This window comes from Branchiostoma floridae, chromosome 5 (assembly GCF_000003815.2).
Source record: "Branchiostoma floridae strain S238N-H82 chromosome 5, Bfl_VNyyK, whole genome shotgun sequence".
Lineage (NCBI taxonomy): Eukaryota > Metazoa > Chordata > Leptocardii > Amphioxiformes > Branchiostomatidae > Branchiostoma > Branchiostoma floridae.
This window is the reverse complement of record NC_049983.1, coordinates 1,990,077-2,008,235: the sequence shown is the minus strand read 5'-3', so window position 1 is coordinate 2,008,235 and position 18,159 is coordinate 1,990,077. Positions and strand designations below refer to the sequence as shown.

Below are 18,159 nucleotides of genomic sequence, written 5' to 3'. Positions count from 1 at the left end.
CCGGGGAGATTCGTCTTTCCAAAAAAAGGACATACATGACAGGGCAAAAAATTCTGTTGCCCCAACACTGCATATGTTCACTTCTAATTGCTGTTGTTGTTTATACAGTGTAGCTAGGTGTTGCAGTACCGCACAAAAATGATCATAAAATAACCTGTCGACTGTAAAGTCATCATGGCGGCCTGACCGTTATTCACTCCCGCCCTGGAAGCACACAGACGTTAGCTGCCGACTCACATGGGCCCGATAGTGTCTGGGATTTCTAATCCTACCCGTAATACTTTAAACTGGTAACAATCTTTTCTTACCTCCGCTCCACTGCACCAAGAAAGTCTCTAAATCTCACATTCGAGAGAGGCGGCCATGATCAACGTAATCAGCAAATGTAAACTAATGCCTTTGTTTGCAAGTAATTTTTCCATGTAGAATGACTGATAATTTATAAAAGATCGTAATCAGCTATACATGATACTTAACGGTTAAAACCGTCTAATATATCTAACAAATGTGCACGAAAGTCCCATACCTGCCATGGTACAGGTCCCGTGTGTTGAACTTCACTGTACGGCGTTGCCTCCGATTTGACCTACACATAATCAAGGGTCTGCATGCTTTTTAACGTAAGACGGAGGCAGCCAACTTTTATTTCCCTTAATTCGTAAGGAAAACCATCTTATCTACGTAATTCGTAGCGAGGCGACCAAACTTAGCGAAATTGCCTTACTTGATTTAGCGCAATATGTAGGAAGTTCTTCTGAATTCAGCGTAAATCGTTGATGAGAGCCCATGCAGACCCTCATAAAATCACTTTTACGGGCAATGGGCTGAATGCACTGATTGTGAATGCCCGACTAAAAAAACATTTCGAAAAAACGACACCGCCAATATCAACAAAACTCTGTCTGATTATATGAAAATATCATCTACATCTCTCTATCAAGTCTTATTTTCATAAGCAGCAAGAATCATTTGTTACAGTCAAATAAATTTTGGGAGCTTTCTCTAGTCTGTCACCTTCACAGCCACACTCTCTTGGGAGTACAATGGTGGCAATGTTTATTTATTTTTTTTATTTATTTGCCAATGATACAACTCATTACACGGATCTGCCTAGGCAGCTTTGGGCTGGTAGCGGCAGATCCACAGAGGTTTGTTGTTTGGATTTTCCGTCTCCTAGGAGGACTTCCGACCAAGGATGCAAGGGGTTCCTCCTACCCCTGACTCGTGTGTCATGGCGGGTGCGTCATGCCCGAACATGCCCCTATGGCCTTTCACCACCACAAAGGCCTGTCACTGCCACTAGCCGCAGCTATGTACTCATTTACACCTGAGTTAGGTGAGGAAAGTCGTGTAAAGTGCCTTTCCCAAGGGCACAAGATCGGTGACACGGCAAGCGGATTTGAACCCGGGACCTCTCGGGCCCGAGACCAACGCGCTCCCGATCGTGCCACGCGGTCCCACGTATGTCGCTTCCTTTTGGTTGCTTTTCTACTCAACAAACATTTGAAGACCCATATTCATAGTGTTTTATGGAGCTTTATTTATGTGTATTATGGCAGTTGTGTGACTGCTTGAAAGAGTTCGTATAGTTAGCGACACGAGCCGCCAATACGCAGAGGTTGGTGACCGCAGTGATTCAGCACTGTCAACATTACTGTTAGAATTCTGTTTTTGAAAAAAAAAATGAAGTGAATATGTTAAAGTATACTTAAAATGCAAATTAAAGCTGTGTGCATGGACTTGGTTTATTTACCTTTGTAATCAGCATAGTCAGTGGTAACAAACACGGTGTACTTATGGATCATAAGATCAGCAAAAATTCCTCGCCGTCTTACGACGGGAACCGTCTTAGGGCGGCCCCCGTTACAGATAGAAAGTTTGGTAACAAAAAGTAAGCATCATGAACAGAGAATCAGGGTGACTTTTTTTTACAATAGGAATAGAATTGGTGATTATATATTGTGTGGGCCGACTAATATCTCTAGACAGGCAGGGGCTGATCATGAATTGCGAGGAGCTTACGATAGGTTGGGCTAAATCGCAAGGGTCTGGAGCGAGTTGCCATTCGGCGCCACTCAGGTGACCTCAATACGACAGTAATTACACCATGTGCGGCCAAGAGACTGCAGGTTTTGAACCACTCACACCGCACAACCGCACGTGTGGGGGTTCTTTAATGTGTCTGGGGTATGGCTCTCCCCAAACACAGGACCTCCATTTAACGTCCTATCCGAGGGAAGGCCCTCGACAAGAAAGAAGTCACCGACAAGAGGGTTTCTGAACCGTTTCTCAATATAGACAGTGGGCACCGTAAACTTTCTTCTCTAAGGGATTCCGATGGTGCGGTCATCTTGAAATCAACTCAGTCCCTTATGAAAATGCGACAAAAATTAGATATATTAACCTGATTAAGACATGTACCTTTACCTTGTCTCAAATTTCAACTCATTTCAATTTCGACCTCATTAATATTGGTCTGTAGGTAGGGCCTGGCATTAATCCTACAGCTTGGAAGAGTTAAGGTTGCCGAAATGCTTGGCTAACACAACTGAGGCAACCCAGAAGTGACCACAACATAATGTTAAAGGACAACCAAAACGCCTTCTAGAAATAAGATGACAGTGCGCTCTTTGCACAAAATGGCCAAAGTGGAATCATCTTTTGAACGATTGTTAAAAAATCCACGACAAAGGCTAAAAATGGCACGTTACTTCACAAGGCACACACAAGAATGTCCCCTGTTCTAACATTACTAAGTTGTTCTTCTAACCCTATTGAACGAAGAATGCGACCATCAATTGCTTGTATTTTAACGCTCATTTTCTCTTTAGCCCAAATAGTCTGTGTTGTGCTTGCCCGTCTCTGCAAACGTTATTTTGAACGGTCGTCGCCATGTCGTTGGCAACTAAATGCGATACCTTTGATATAGCTTTAAGCGTTAGAAAATAATGAAGCAAAGTCGTCTAGAATGCAAGGATTTAATACAATTGCACCACAGTGCACTTAAAGAATTACTAATGGAGGATAGAACACTTCGACGAGCTTCGCTGTGTCATTCTTGACAAGTCTTTCTGGAGAAATCATTGTGTCAATCCTCAGAAGTTGATCTGAACTGATACTAGGAGATACAAAATCGTATTATACATATTATACAAAACACATTATACAAAATTAACTGTACCAGCTCGGGTTCGAACAACAGTAAAAAAAGCCTGAACCCTAAGCTCGAAACAACAACGTCATGAAACATCACAATCTGGGTAGAGTGTAATAATGCACATATACTGATGGAGCGTTGTCAGGTAAAAGGCGACAATCCTTTGGAGATGGATATTATCATTAGTGCTATATCGTGTCAGAAAAGAACAATAGCAAAATCGTTCGAAAAATATGACATGGTCTTTTTTAACGTAATACGACATGATAGAGCTCTGTGTCTTGTTTGATGTTTTGTCCGATATCATCCAAACTTAGTTCAAATGCAAAAGTCGTAAAATATACACTTGGACAATTTTTGGCTCGGCTCGTAAGCTCATAATTGACCTCCGTTTTTGTATTCCCAACATCCACAGACAACATGCCCACAAATATCATTACGACCTGACTGCAGATTATATAAATGGAAACTAACCGACATAGTACACAGACTTAGATCCCAAGACTTCCACCAATTTTAAGGAGGTGGGAACAACAAGAAAAAAATATAAAAGATAGGTGACTTTCACCTTTTCATAAATCAAAATAGTACATAACAATAAGACAGCGCTAAGGTGACCACTAAGTGTTCCTTAAAGTTAACATAGTGTGCGGAGACATCTTTTGTTTGCCGAAGTGACACAATTGTGTTCTGCTACCAGAATTGATTCAGCAAGGCGGTATTGTTGCTCCTCAATCTACACCTTTCTGCGTCCACACTACAAGATCGGGATAACATGGAGAACACTGCCTCCTGGCGCTCTCCGATTGAACTGCAGCTGCCAAGTTGTGGCCGTGAGTTGTTTTACAGCGAATGGCAAAGAACCGATGAACAGTGGAGCGATGCCACTAACCTTGTGCTGAAAAGAGAAACGGATTGAATTGTTATCAGTAATATTCCGATATCAAATCTGCATTTTTTTAAGTTTCACAATATAGCAAACGCTTGTAAACAATATTTGAATAATGTGCTTTTCATGTGTGTTTTTTTTTTGTAAGTAACAGCCGTCCGTGGTATTGCAGCATGTTTTGATGTCTCGTGTTTTGGGCATGCCAAGGTTAAGTTTCTTTTCTTATTTCTTTTTTATCAACCCAAATAACTCTTAGGGTCTTTTTTCTGTATTACTCCAAGAGTGTAGTCCAAAAGAGTCCGGGTCAACAACAAAAAAAGATTGGGCCCCCAAAGCGTGTTTTGGGGGTTGACCACAAATTCGCTTTAATCGATCCGAACTGATATGGAAAGGATTTGAGATGAAAGCTTTTGTATAACTCGCATGGTTATGCATGAACGTTCTGTGACTCGAACGATTGTCGGACGTTTACGCATTTTTGTCATAAGTGTTGCGATCAGGCCTTTTTGGGGCTCAAGAGGACCTTTAGCGGACAGTGGCTGGCTTCATTGTGAGATGGGATAAAAATTGTTCTGTGTACTACATTTGGGTGACAATTTTTCTATTGCCTAACGAACAAGTGCACTTGCAAAAGAAAGCAAAACATGTCCAGATATACTGTTTTTTTATTGGATTTGCGGGTATAGAAGTTGTGTTTTTAACATGTAGTCCGATGGGACGGTGAAATGCAGGAATGAGACCTAAGGCTCGCCAATGCGTGGCTTATGTTGGTTTAGACTTTGACCTGAAATAATCCAAAAGATGTCGGATCGTCGAGAATTTGGTATGTAAACAGACGAAGTGAAGTGAGTTATCAACATTAATAGCCAAAGCACTAGTAAAGTAATCACCAACCTTGCTTGAAGAAACACCAAGGTCCGTTAGCAGATGGAGAATCACAGCATTTCTGGAATTCACACTCATATTTAGGAATGCCGGGGAAGTTACACTCCTGCCACCCGGTCGGCTCCACCTGGCAGCTGTACAGTGTTGGTATACTGAATGATGATAAAAGAAAAAAAAAATGCTTTTTAAACAGCTGGTATTTTACCAAGATTTTCGTCTGTGAAAGGATAATTCTCGTTATTGGAATGTGCTAAATGCAGTCAGTCAAGGGTTGTTTAATGATGAAGTGTCGTTTTCGAGAAGGGGTGTTTTTGCAGGGAAAGGCACATGTCCTGATCCCGATATGAAATGAAAGGAACTATGAAAATTTTGAGCCAACGGACGAATATAATAATAGCAATCGCCCACCTCACCTGAACAAACACCAGAGTCCATAAGGTTTCGAGGAGAAAATATCTACATCAAAGCAGCATCCTCGCAATTCACACCCGATAAGAGGAGGGCCAGACAAACCACAAGTCCTGGTCGGCGTCGGCTGGCAGCTGTATAGTGTTGCTATAGGAAATGATGATAAAAAAAGAACCAGATTACAAGAGCCCGTACATGTACACGCCATCAAAGTATCTCACTTGGACCTTTTCTTCCATGCTTGCTAAGCATGCTTGAATAACAGTTATAATCCTGAATTCACTTGGACGTACTCCTTGGGCCTTCCATGATAATGTAAATGCAGACATACTCGCGGTATTGCTTTCATGTTCGCGATTTTGCGGCAGTGTCTTTACCATAAACTTCAAACAATTTCGAACATTTTTTCCTATTAAAGTGTAATTGTGAAGTATATGGCGCGACAGTGAACTGAAACCACCTCGAATATACCAATTCCCCGCTACCACGAACTTAAATTAATTAACAGAAGTATCCAAGAACTCCAAACATGGATACTGTGTGTGTGCGTGTGTGTTTGCGGTTTTGCGTGTGTGACTCTAGAGCATTACTCGAATAGCCCCCGATGCATCCCATAGGGGTCTGGAAAACGAAAGTCAAGTTTCATAATGGGTTTCTAGCGACTTCCTAAGGTACTGCAGCAGAACTTACATTCCTGTTGTGTCTTGTTCTGAACAAACGGTATAACCCCAACGGTGCTGTAATACACCGTATGGCTGTGTGACTGACTGTTTCAATTACGATGTTTTTGGTAGGTCTAATTCTTCACTAGTTACACGTGTAGGGTACGTGACGTGTAGGTAAAATACTTTAATGTTGGGCATAACGTGAATCAAAAGTACATGAGACCTGTCCAAACAAGCTCCCCTATGCAGTGAATCCGTCCGCCACCTGTCGCCGGCGAATTTAACGGTCGCAGAGATGCCTGTAAATCGTCCGTACCTCTCTTAGGTACGGTGGACATTTGTTGGCTATTAAGGCGTCAACTCAACGATTCAATGTAGATTTTCTCTTTCCCAAAATGAACGATGCTCACTAAAACTGAGGCCAAAATGAATGTGATGCTCGTCAATGAGGCCAGATTTGCCTGACTTCCTTTCGTTTGCAAATGTTATGTCTCGATTCTTGAAAAAACGTAACACGTCAACGATGCTGTGATTATAGCAGAACAAGGCATTTCCTGCCAAGTAAAAAAAAATCATTTTTATATATTAACAAATACTCTTACGTCTCTTTACCTCGATATTGTAGCCAAAACGTGCTGCGGTTTCCCGTAATACTGTATATGCATTTAAGTTCGCGGGGATTTAAATTCGCAGTAGCGGAAAAAAAGGAGGGTTCGCGGTGGTTTTAAGTTCGCGATAGCGCCATCTACTGTTAGTAGTCACTGCCATGGAAAATATTCGCGGAGGTTGGCAACGCGAAAACCGCGAACATAAAACCACCGCGAACATATCTCATATCATAGCAATATGGAACTAGATTTGATTTCTACGACCTCATACCTAAGTCATATATATATATATATATATATATATATATATATATATATAGAGAGAGAGAGAGAGAGAGAGAGAGAGATAATTAGATAGATAGATTGATAGATAAAATTACCGTCCGAGCAGACCACGCCAGCGTCCTCACCGTGCCCACAGTTATGTGAGCCCCATCCGTTGTGTCTGCAGTATTCGATGCTTGACTCGGAACCCCCGCAGGCCAAGTTGTCCAGCCAGATCTGGCCTGACCCCGTCCCGAAGTCTGCTGCAGATTTGACCTCGGCAGCGCCTCCGTATCCGAGCTGACGGCAGATCACGTGGGCGTCGTTTATGTCAAACTCGTCGTCACAGACGGTCCCCCACTGTCCGTCATAGTACACTTCAACCCTGCCCTCGCTTGGCGAACTTCCTCCCACAAGTAGGATGCCTGAAAAATAAGAAATTTAATTTTACAACTTCTTGGCATGGTTCTCTTTATTTCGATTGAAATCTATTGATATTTTGTGCTTTTGAGTCGACATAAGAACTGAATCGTTGTCGGTTACCTGGTATGGTGGATTTCTTTCTATTGTAACATTTAACATTTCCGTCTCAAAACGGTATACCAAAAAGTGTAACTTAATTATGTCTACGCTCAACTACCATAACACGCAATTTCGGGACCCAATATGTCATAATTTCAAGAACTACAAATGTACCCATAAACAGAATACCAATACAATACACCCAGGCATTCTCGTGCTGTCACCACCGAGGCAAACACAAAGTGACACCGAAAACTCCGTTTAATTGAGGTGAAGAATGGACCAGTTTTTGTGTTGTTTGTTTGTTTGTTTGTTTGTTTGTGATGTGCCTGTTTTTTGTCAGTGTAGCCATATTGATATTATGTTATGAATGACATCCTCTTGAAACAAGAAAAAATTGCCTTCATTGTGAAAAGAAATTTGAACAAATGGCAAAAAAAGGGAGTGCAATATAACGGACTGTAGATTCTTCTTTCTTGTTCTACCACATATTCTTCTTCGTGTCTAAAAACTGACTGTAGTTTTGGGCGAGCTTAAATATCTGTTTCCGATATATATATATGTAAATTTATATATTACATTTACGGCAAAAATTTGTTCCTCTGTAAAACTTACGGTATGCTGTCCACAAACAAGCGCAAAAAATTCAAATCCCCCTACAATACTATATGTTATAGGAAAACACAATGTACACAGTTTTCAAACTTGTCCTTCCTTTTTTAAACACTTCAATCACAAATTCCATCAACAATTTCTCGAGTTATATGATATTGACCTACAAATAGACCTATCAGCCTGAAAACATAGCCTTCTTGGTGAAGGAAATGATAAAACGAAAGCGTAAAGCCCCAAAGTTCCGTGTTGCCGAGGTCACTAATTGATGGATGGGTATAAAAAAGATTGAAATATTGTAGAACAGTTACTGTAGTAAATACAGATGAAATGAGATCATAACACCGAACTAATTTTCCACACTCAGACCTTACCACAGATTGTTACGTCACAGTACTCCCATGTCGTGCCGGGATCCGTGGTGTGACACCAAACTGCGGGTTTACCGTCAGGATTCCGGCAGAAGTTCTGCTCCAGTCCAGATACTGGGTACCAATCAGGTCTCTTGTTGTGTGTATGAGGTGTCTGACTGTCCCAGCGCTGACACGTCTTGCCTGTTTGGGTCACAGAGACTTTTCCTCGGTAGGACGCTCCATTTCCAAAGGGATTCTGACAGACATCTAGTTCTGATAAGTAAACATTTGGTATTGAGTGATTAGCTGTTGCTTTCCCTGACTGCTTTTAATACAGCGAAGCTTTTCGCTTTGGCACCCCGTGTTGTAAACAAGCCATGGTCATGAGTTATAATATCTAGAGAGCTCATATAATCAGGAAGAAGTGACATAATTTGGACCTTATATATTTCATTCCCCAAGAAGATTATTTCGTGATGCTGTTTTTGTGTGCTTTTGTATGAACAACATTATTAGAGAAGTCATTGATGAATCCTGATTAGGGCTGGGTACCAGTACAAAAAAAAACGGTTTTCTCATTGGACCGGTCTAGAAAATTGGACCTGAAAAATGTGGTAGACCGGATGAACTGATTATATGGTCTGGCATTTACACGTTTTCGTAATTACCGGTCTAGGCAAATAACAAGAGCGAAGCAGAGTAGACTCTCAAGTCTGTCATTTTTACCAACTTTTACAGTAAACCATACAAAGGTTAACCTTGTAGGATTTCTAAAACGTCAGTTGGAGTCGAATACTACACAAAACAGATTTCTTTGTAGCAAAATGGACCATTGTTTTGAGAATCCTCCTTTCAAATGTTTTCACATAATGAATCAGGTCCATGTTCAGGTCCGGACCTGGACCTGATCCTCTGGACCTGAACCGGACCTGGACCTGAATTTTCCGTACCGGTACCCAGCCTTAATCTTGCTTGCATTTGATCGCTAATACATAGATTTACATTTGGCAAGAAATTAATCAGAATTCTAATTTACTTTATCACTTATAGTACTTTGAACGTTGCTGAAATTTGTAATTTTCGCCAAATGCCAAAGTCGCCTACTTTCAGGAACAACCACGTGGCTTACTTTTACGGCCGAAAACTCTTCGAGCATTTATTTGATAGACAATAACACAGATGTACCTTTGACAAAAAGTTGAATTAAAATTCTTTATCACTTTTAGCATCTATTAGCTTAAATTCACAATTTTCGCCCAACGCAAAAACTTCATTTTAGGACAACCAAGTGACACCCAAACAATTTACCATATTTGCAACGATGTAATTATAAGATATACAAAGTAGCACAAATGGCACACAATGTAAGCCGAAAATAACTAGACCGGGACTTACAGCGTTACATTGTTGGGCCAGAATTTGCATTTTTGGAAGCATTGCATGGTATTAATGCTGCCGAAGCACTGAAATTTTTCTCGCTGGACATTTCATATCCAATTTAAAAAGTCAGAATGTTGGTCTATTCACATCTTATTTTGTTTTCACGATACGTTCAAAGGTGTTGGAGTGACAATGCCATGAAGTATGATAATTTCCGTGTTTTTGAGATGCAAACATTGGGAAAACTGCCAGAAAACTTTTGCATGTTACCTTGGCAACAAAGAGTTTTCATTTAAAAGAAAGCTATTTTGAGGGATTTTGGACCAAGTACTATAATCAATTTGCAAAATATGAGCCAAATCGATTTTTAACCCCTGCCACAAATGTTTGATCGTTTGAGGCATGTGCGTTTAATACATTGGTACACCTTATTTGTTTAAAGATCTACAAAAGATTAAGCAAGATTTCCGTAAGAACAGGAGAAAACATAGACCTGTTTTCACCATTGCCGTAGTCTGGAGATCAGTCTTGGTCGTGGTGGTGGTCGTTTCCAATTCAGATAATCCTGAACATGAAGAAAAGTAGAATTAACTAGATGATGTAAGAAAAAATATTATCATGCAGAGAAGACGAAGGGATTTTAGTGTCAGATAAAAATTGTTTTTTTTAGATTAAACAACAAAAGACAACACTTAAAAAGCGATATGGAATTGACTCTAATGTCTTATATATCTGTTGAAAGAGCTTCTATAGCAAATGCAAGGTTGTCGCGTGAATACGACAAAAATCCAACCGTTTTTATCCATCGCCGTAGTCTCGAGATCAGGCTTAGGCTGCAAAGCGCCTCCATCCCGGTAGATGGGGCTGTTGAACTGTGGTCTGCCGACAAATGCGTAGGTTTTTGTCCCCTGCACTTTTGCTTCACACAGGTCATCTTTTGACCTTGAACCTGAAGGAAGGAAGATTAGGTAGAGATTTAAAGGAGATTAGGTTGGAGGATTAGGTAGACATTTAAAGTGAATATTAGACTGTTATACGTCCATGCAGGGCTACAGCAAGTGGATACTCTTCTGCTATTTACCACCACACTCAGCACCAAGGACATTCCTTTAGACTAGATGCAACTGACTTGACCGCGAACCGCGGTGGTACGAACGGGGTGTCAGGGAGGCCGGCTACGAGCGAATCTCACACAGTTTACCCCACCTTAAACTGCGCGTAGAACTTTCCAGTACTTGGGACCCCGCCTTGCACCACAAAGGACATAAGTTTTTTTCCTATGGTGTTGTCTGACCATAGGAAACAATGCTAACATGGTTTGCATTTGAGTAACTTTTGCATATGATCCTAACGATTTAGTGGTTAAACCAGTTTTTTTTTGTTAGCTGTACTTGTATTGAATTGTTCTGCTAGTTCATTCTAGTGAAGCTGAACAAGAGTGATGGATGTCACTCGAAACGTCCGGAAGTAAATATCCATTTTCTTAAATCCAGTTGTAAATATTGAATTGGACTTGAATATTAGATTGTTATGAATATATCATACGACATCCAAATCATCTGATCTCAAACTTGGCGGGAACATCATGTTTTTTATAACGTGCATAGCAATGGCAAAGTCAAAACGTTTTGGTTACCTTTTTTTATATATGAAATAAAGTGCTTCAGCTGGCTAAAATATGTTGACTACCTTAGGTATTTGAGTGCTACTATAATCTGTACACTCCCCAAAGTTGTCCACTCATTTATTCTCTTTCAAAGCGTAAAAGCTGGCAAGGGGTATACTTGCTGTCTGGCCAAAGAACCAAATACCACTCAAAACCAGAAATCAGAGACCTCATACCTCCATAAATAATTCTTATTATGCAAATGACTTTCACATCTGCATAGTTTATGCTTGGTTATGTACACGTTTAACTAACTTACATAGGTCACAATGTTGACAATCAAATCATTTACTACATGTAGCTAGATGAATTAAGACACATCTACATTTATTATGCAAATTAGGAACTTGTTTCAATAATTGGTATATGCTAATATGGTACCCATATTTTGGTAATGAGGCTGGTTTACGTGATGTTTCATACATGGAAATGAATAAATATATGTGTACAAAAAGCTTATGACATAATGCAAGTTTTTATTTGATAACAGTCCAGCAAAGATGTGAGTTCTATGATTTTCATACACCGTGCGGTGCAGTTTTTTTGTTACACACCAGCCTTCAGTTCGTCTGTTCAAAGAGAGGAACCACTGCACCAAATTGGATATTTCAGCATGCTTAATGGGATTCGTAAATGAAGCTTAAACATTTGAATATGATTAAGCTATTATTAAGCTACATTTAAGAAGTCGTAAATGCCACAACTAAAAATCGATATTTAAGACACATTTAAGAAAAAAACGTTAAGTCCACTTAAACATCTAAATAACTTTACATATTAGTTAAGGTACACTTAACTTTGCCTTAAAGATATGACATTAATTTGCGCAGATTTGTCAACAAAGTTTATATGTATTGACTAAAATAATCATCGCTTTTACTTTTCATTTTAATTATTTCATATACCATACTTTTAAACGCCCATTAGGAGAGTTTAAAGTCGTTTATTTAAGCTTTATTTAAGCTGCTTAAAGTTGGTGATAGTAGCGTCTGTCATCAGTCTAATTTTTTCTTTAATTAATGGATTTTGAATACTTTACCCCTTGATATCTTGTCATACTAGAGTTTATTCAAAAGCTTCTGCGCACACGCCTTTTATAATTACAGTGATGAGGCAAAAGTCCTGCAGAAGCGGACAACACCAACTCTGCATTGTCATAATACTGCCATATATGTGATAGAGTTTCAGATATAAAGACATAAAACGTAACAGGATTTAGATCCTAAAGCTATAGCATGCAATGCCTAATTGTTTTAGATTCGAAGGCGTCGCGTAGGAGACGGCCTGTGCAGTCTACGCAAACTAAAACAGAACAAAACAAAACAAAGCATCATACAAATATTTGGTTACCGATGTGGTAACTGACTTTCTCGAATTATGCACATTTTCAGCCTTGAAAATACTTGCACAGTATCAAAAGATCGACCAATATGAATTGCAGAACACAAATTGTGAAGTAGCGGGTTTAATGAGAGCCAGCAAGTGTATCTAGGTCATGAAAACAAATTCAAGTTACGAGCGGGATTTTTTCTTTGTTTACATATCCACTGACTCAGCCCACGCCACCTTTGTTTCAACCCATTTCTAAGCTTAAAAACACAATCAAGTACCAAATTGTACCGTAGACACCACAGAAAGTCGCTTATACTGGATCACATAAAGTTCATGTTTTCATAACTTTCATTATTAGATATAACGCACTGCAGCAGTCTCTCCCAGCCTGGGGCTGAATTTCCTCGGCACAATAAGATTAAGAATTCATTTCTGCAAGGACATTCTATATTACGTCTTTTAATTTCTTTTCTTTTTTTAATTTCCACCAGGCTCATCTGAGCTCACTTTCATGATTTTTTCTTTTCCTGCTGGCTTTAATTGACCTTATCATGTTTGTATTTGACTGAACTTATTCTTTTTTTTTTCTATGCGGTGGTAAATGTATAATTTCTAGACGTGATTTCTGCATGGGCAAGCTTTTTAGCATGTATTTAGACTGGAATACATTTTACACCCTTCTTGGGCTGTTGACTTAGACTCTATTGTTCGATTGTGAAATGGTCAGCAAGCCTGTCTATGAATAACAATAGCAATACACATAACATAGACCATCATGTCTGCTGACTATGCAAATCATTGTCTCAATTTAAACAACGCGCGATTTGGACCAATCAGCACTCGCGCTCCTAATTCAAATCTAGCCTGTCATCATTTGGTGATCGTAGCTTGCTTGGGTGTGGACCTGCTACAGCTCCAACGTATAACACAGCCCAGGGGAGGCAGAATATAATGGCTCCAGGACACAAACACCGTACGGTCACCAAGAACAACAAAGCCGTGAGTCTGGCCGGTCGGTCGACTATTGCTGCCCTGGACAAGAATTGGATCACCCTGCTTATTGGAGGAAAGCGCTAGCCGGCCAATGGATACCCTGTGAAGCCAGAACTCCTAAGCCAGCGCGCAAAGGTTTACCAATCCCCGCGCCCCGAGCCCAAAACACCCGCCCGTCTGCCGATCCAGCTAGCAACTATCGCTTTGCCTCTCGGAGAAGCAAGCGATAGTCGGGGACCGACGTAAGTGGGGCCAGCTGGTAGTGCGGGCGCGCGTTGGGCAGGCGGGGATCGGTATTCTCGTTACCCAGTTTGGTTCCCTAGAGTAGGCAAGGGAGCGCAGCGGTGTAACTCCCCGGGCCCCCAGCAACATGTCCCGTATCAAGCCCGGGGAGTTAGGCCGCCGCGCCGGCTAGTCGATTTATGGGGCATGTATCTTCTTCAACCCTGAACGAAAGTCTACGTAATTCAAGATCGTTTCCAGATGACCTGGAGGCCTGAGAAATCTGGATGGACGGAACAGGATTAAGAATGCAGAAAGCAATATGTTCTACTGGCCCAGGAGTGAATGCATCACGCCGAGACATAGAGCGACTGGGTGGAGCTAAACATGGCATATTTGATTGCGTGCATGTACAAAGATTGGAACACAACAACGGCTGGCCATAAAGAAATAAACAAGAAAGGATACCTGAATTACAAAACATTACACCACATTACATTAAAGATACATTCACTGACACATGATCGTAGTATGGAAAATCATTGAAATAAAGAAGCTTATATCAAGCTTAAATATCGATATTTACAACTGATTTACAGATCTTAAATGAGTGCCATTAATTAATCTTTAAGAAAACTTTAAGACAACTTAGATAAAATCTTTTACGGAACTTTACAGAGCTTAAAGGTAGCGTAGTCATTTGGAATTAAGTATCCTTTACGAAACTTAAATGTTGCTTAAATGTGTGCCACTACGTGCCGTTTACGGGCGCATGTAATTATGGCTTAAGCATAATATTTACGAATGCGTAAGCATTGCGTAAAGTATAATATAACTTAAAGTATGCCAATACGGCACACTCAAGCACACTTTAAGAGAGCTTAAAAGCGGTATTCATGCAGTGAACTTTTCACAGTTTGAAATGAAAACTTGAAAAAGGAATATACTAGTATTATCAAGGAGGCCCTCATCTCAAGATAGGGATACAAAGTGTACGGATACGTAATCCATCTAATTTCGGGCGAACAAAGGGCCGGTTCACAGGAGGAAAATTTCAGGCCGTACGGTGACATATGCCGAGGTCGCCCGTCAGCTTTGTTCCTTGGATGAACCCGATACTCCCGCTGGGCCCGTGCTTCGCCCCACGTTGTAAAAACGAGTGGCCCCGCATTGACCACAGCACTTTGTGACATGTTTATTTCAGACAATCTCAGTTTTGTAGTGAAACATGTTCTAGCACATGAGAGATGATAATTCCTTCGACCGGCGTGTTATTTTTGCATTTGCATCCATCTTTCTCACCGTCTCCATTTTGCTTCTGCGTAATTCCCCGCAGATGAAGTTGACACTGGCGGTGCGAATCGCCGAAAACCGGGTCCCACTAAAAGAGTAGACATTGACTCGACCCACAAGCAATTTACCTGACAGTGATGACTCGACCCACAAGCAATTTACCTGACACTGAATGCTTCTGTATCACAATGCGAACGTTTAGGAGATTCATGACCATGAATATGCAAAGGCACAAGCATTTGAGATGAAATTTTCCTACGCACGCCCTCGTATAAAACTGCACAGTGCGGCGCATAAAAACAATCAGACTCACAGCTTCTTGCAGCCGCCCAAACCTTGCATTATTTTTCAGCCTTTTCTAGGCGTATTTAGTTATTTGTAAGTGTGGAAAGCCGATGTATTAGCAAATGGCTCTACCTGCGTAACAATAGTTTAGCTTGACGTCGAAATGTGGGATAGCCTGGTACTCCAGTACTCAGCTTGGCCAATATGTATATACAGCAGTAACATTACAATAACATGTGACATACAACCTGTTATCCAGTCTATCGTGGCTTCGAAATGCTCTCTCTCCGGGGAAATGAAGCTCTCTGCCGCCGGGATAGTCTTTTGTAACCGGTAGGAGTTTAACCCTATTCAGACCGGGGGGGGGGGGGCTTTTGAGGCCTGCGCTAACTTTGATGTCCTATAACGCCAGAACGGCTTACGCTAGAGCCACCAAATTTGGTGAGTTTTCATAAAATATTGTTGGCAACAATTTCACGAAGTTTGACAAATTTTCCATTATTTCATGTTGCCATGGCAACCGTTTGTTGACAGGCTGTTTTGCCAAAAATCACTATTTTTGGTTCTAACAATGTATTTTTCACATTTATTTGCTATATTACTGCTATTTTGTTACATAAATAAAATCTTATATTATCTAGCATATCTTTCATAGTTATATATGCATAAATTATGCTAATGTGATGACGTCATCAGCCCAAAATCCAAGATGGCGGACCGTATGGGCAGATCAAGAATAACGAGCTAATTATCCCTTAAAATTTATAACTACCTGGTATTTTTTCATCAAAAACCATATAAATGAATGAATTGAGGCTATTTCCATTGCCCTTTGTGATTATTTGTTGCAAAAAAAAGTATTTTTAAAAATTCAAGGTGGTGGATATAATATGGCGGAGCCCAACTGGTATCTTAGATGTGCATGACGTCATTTTATGACGTCATTTTGACGTTATTGATGTTGCTATTGGCAACGCAAGTCGTAATAAACATTATTATTCTGTTATCTGCACTTGTTGTTACATTTTTGTAGAATAACTTGAAGTTTTCTGAGAATACCCTTTTTTCATGGGTCCGGCCAATATAATCAAATTGATGACGTCATAATTACGTCATCTTACGTCAACGTAACGTCAAACGTCAAATACTTGTCAGATATTATGTCGATATCATGTCCTAAAAATTTGGTGGCCCTACGGCACGTCGTTTTAGAGTTATAGGACTTCAAAGTGGAGGGCCTCAAAAGCCCCCCCCCCCCCCGGTCCAGGGATGACCAAAAAAGCCCGGTCTGAATAGGGTTAACGCGGTAGCAGTTTCATGTGCTATCGAGTGGACTCCTACCCTTTTCGATCAGTGTGGCGGGATCTTAAACGTGCTCGAGGTGTTGCTCTCCTCAAACACAGGACCTCAATTTAACGTTAAAGGAGAAAAGATTACACGAAAATTTTGTCATTCCAAAATGTATAACAACGGCACAAATAGGCCGTTTCGAAACCCGTGGAAGAGCTATTTTCAATGATTGTAACCTTAACATTTGGTCGAGCCTTTTCGTAAGTAAAGATACATTTTGTACGAATAGGACTACATTTTGTGGTGCTACCTTATAAACTTTTCATAAAAGCTTGCGAATTTACCTGATGGAATGACGCAGCTGAATGCCACTATCATGAAGATCCACGCCGACATCTTCTGCTTGGCACTCACCGATACTTGCACGTAAACAGTCGTCAGCTAACAGTTTCGTTAACATGAACGTTTCCAGAAACTGGCCGTTCCAGGTTCTACAAAGACGTGGAATGACTATCTCGCGTTTTTTTTTTTTCAATCACAGCCTGTTGCAAAGGAAATTGGTCTGTTGTTAATACTATGTTTGCTTACATGCTTAAGCAGAGGTTTTAAAGATGTGATCCTCGTCGGTTTTTCCTACAGGGATCACAGTTTCCTATGGTCAACAACTGATCTGCACTTTAAAACCCATGGATGAAGTATGTATAGCTTTCAATGTGTCATCTTGCCTTTTGTTTTTCACCTTTCAATGCCATCCCTTGTTACATGGTTCGTTGTGAAAAACTACAATAACGGACGGATGACCAACGGATTGTCGTGATTTTTGATCTGCTGGTTGATGTTCTTTTCAAAGAGACATGACCAGATTAGGACCCCTCATAAATCCTACGGAGGAATTATATTCCTAACTGTTCTCGTTGAAATGCAGATATCAGTCAGGTCTGACCATATGATACGGTGTCAGAATACGCTGAAAAGGGCTTCGTAAAAGTAAAAACAAAATATACCGCGTCATTTTCAAGCTTGAGGTGTCATCAATTTTCGTTAATAACTAGCGTGATATTGTACCGATCTCAGCAATTCTGCGTCGGAGGTTGTCTACCAAAGGATGTTATGTTCAAATTAAAGATGGCGGCGAATGCACGTGGGTTGGTCATTTGGGGCGTCCATTGTAACATGGAAGGAAATTTTGTTGTAAGAAAATCTGAATTTGGTTGTTACAGAAGTTTGTTATTTGCCATTTAACACGGCGGAAAACATTTATACTATGCCTCAGGCATGTCGTGAGTTGATTATACCCTTCAAACCGACACCTGTTCAAAACGACCGGTTTCGTCC

General features: G+C 40.5%; 1 protein-coding gene across 1 annotated transcript in view; it reads right to left on the bottom strand.

The window, feature by feature from the left end:
* Positions 1–17,220, bottom strand: part of LOC118415498 (deleted in malignant brain tumors 1 protein-like) — a 79,326-nt gene extending 62,106 nt beyond the window's left edge. Inside the window, exons 1-5 of the mRNA XM_035820158.1 lie at positions 17,169–17,220; positions 10,537–10,692; positions 10,237–10,308; positions 8,385–8,636; positions 6,993–7,301 (exon numbers count right to left, since the gene is read on the bottom strand). Coding sequence (XP_035676051.1) covers positions 6,993–7,301; positions 8,385–8,636; positions 10,237–10,308; positions 10,537–10,692; positions 17,169–17,220 — 841 coding nt within the window. The remainder of the gene's footprint in view (positions 1–6,992; positions 7,302–8,384; positions 8,637–10,236; positions 10,309–10,536; positions 10,693–17,168) is intronic.
* Positions 17,221–18,159: the final 939 nt, after the last annotated feature.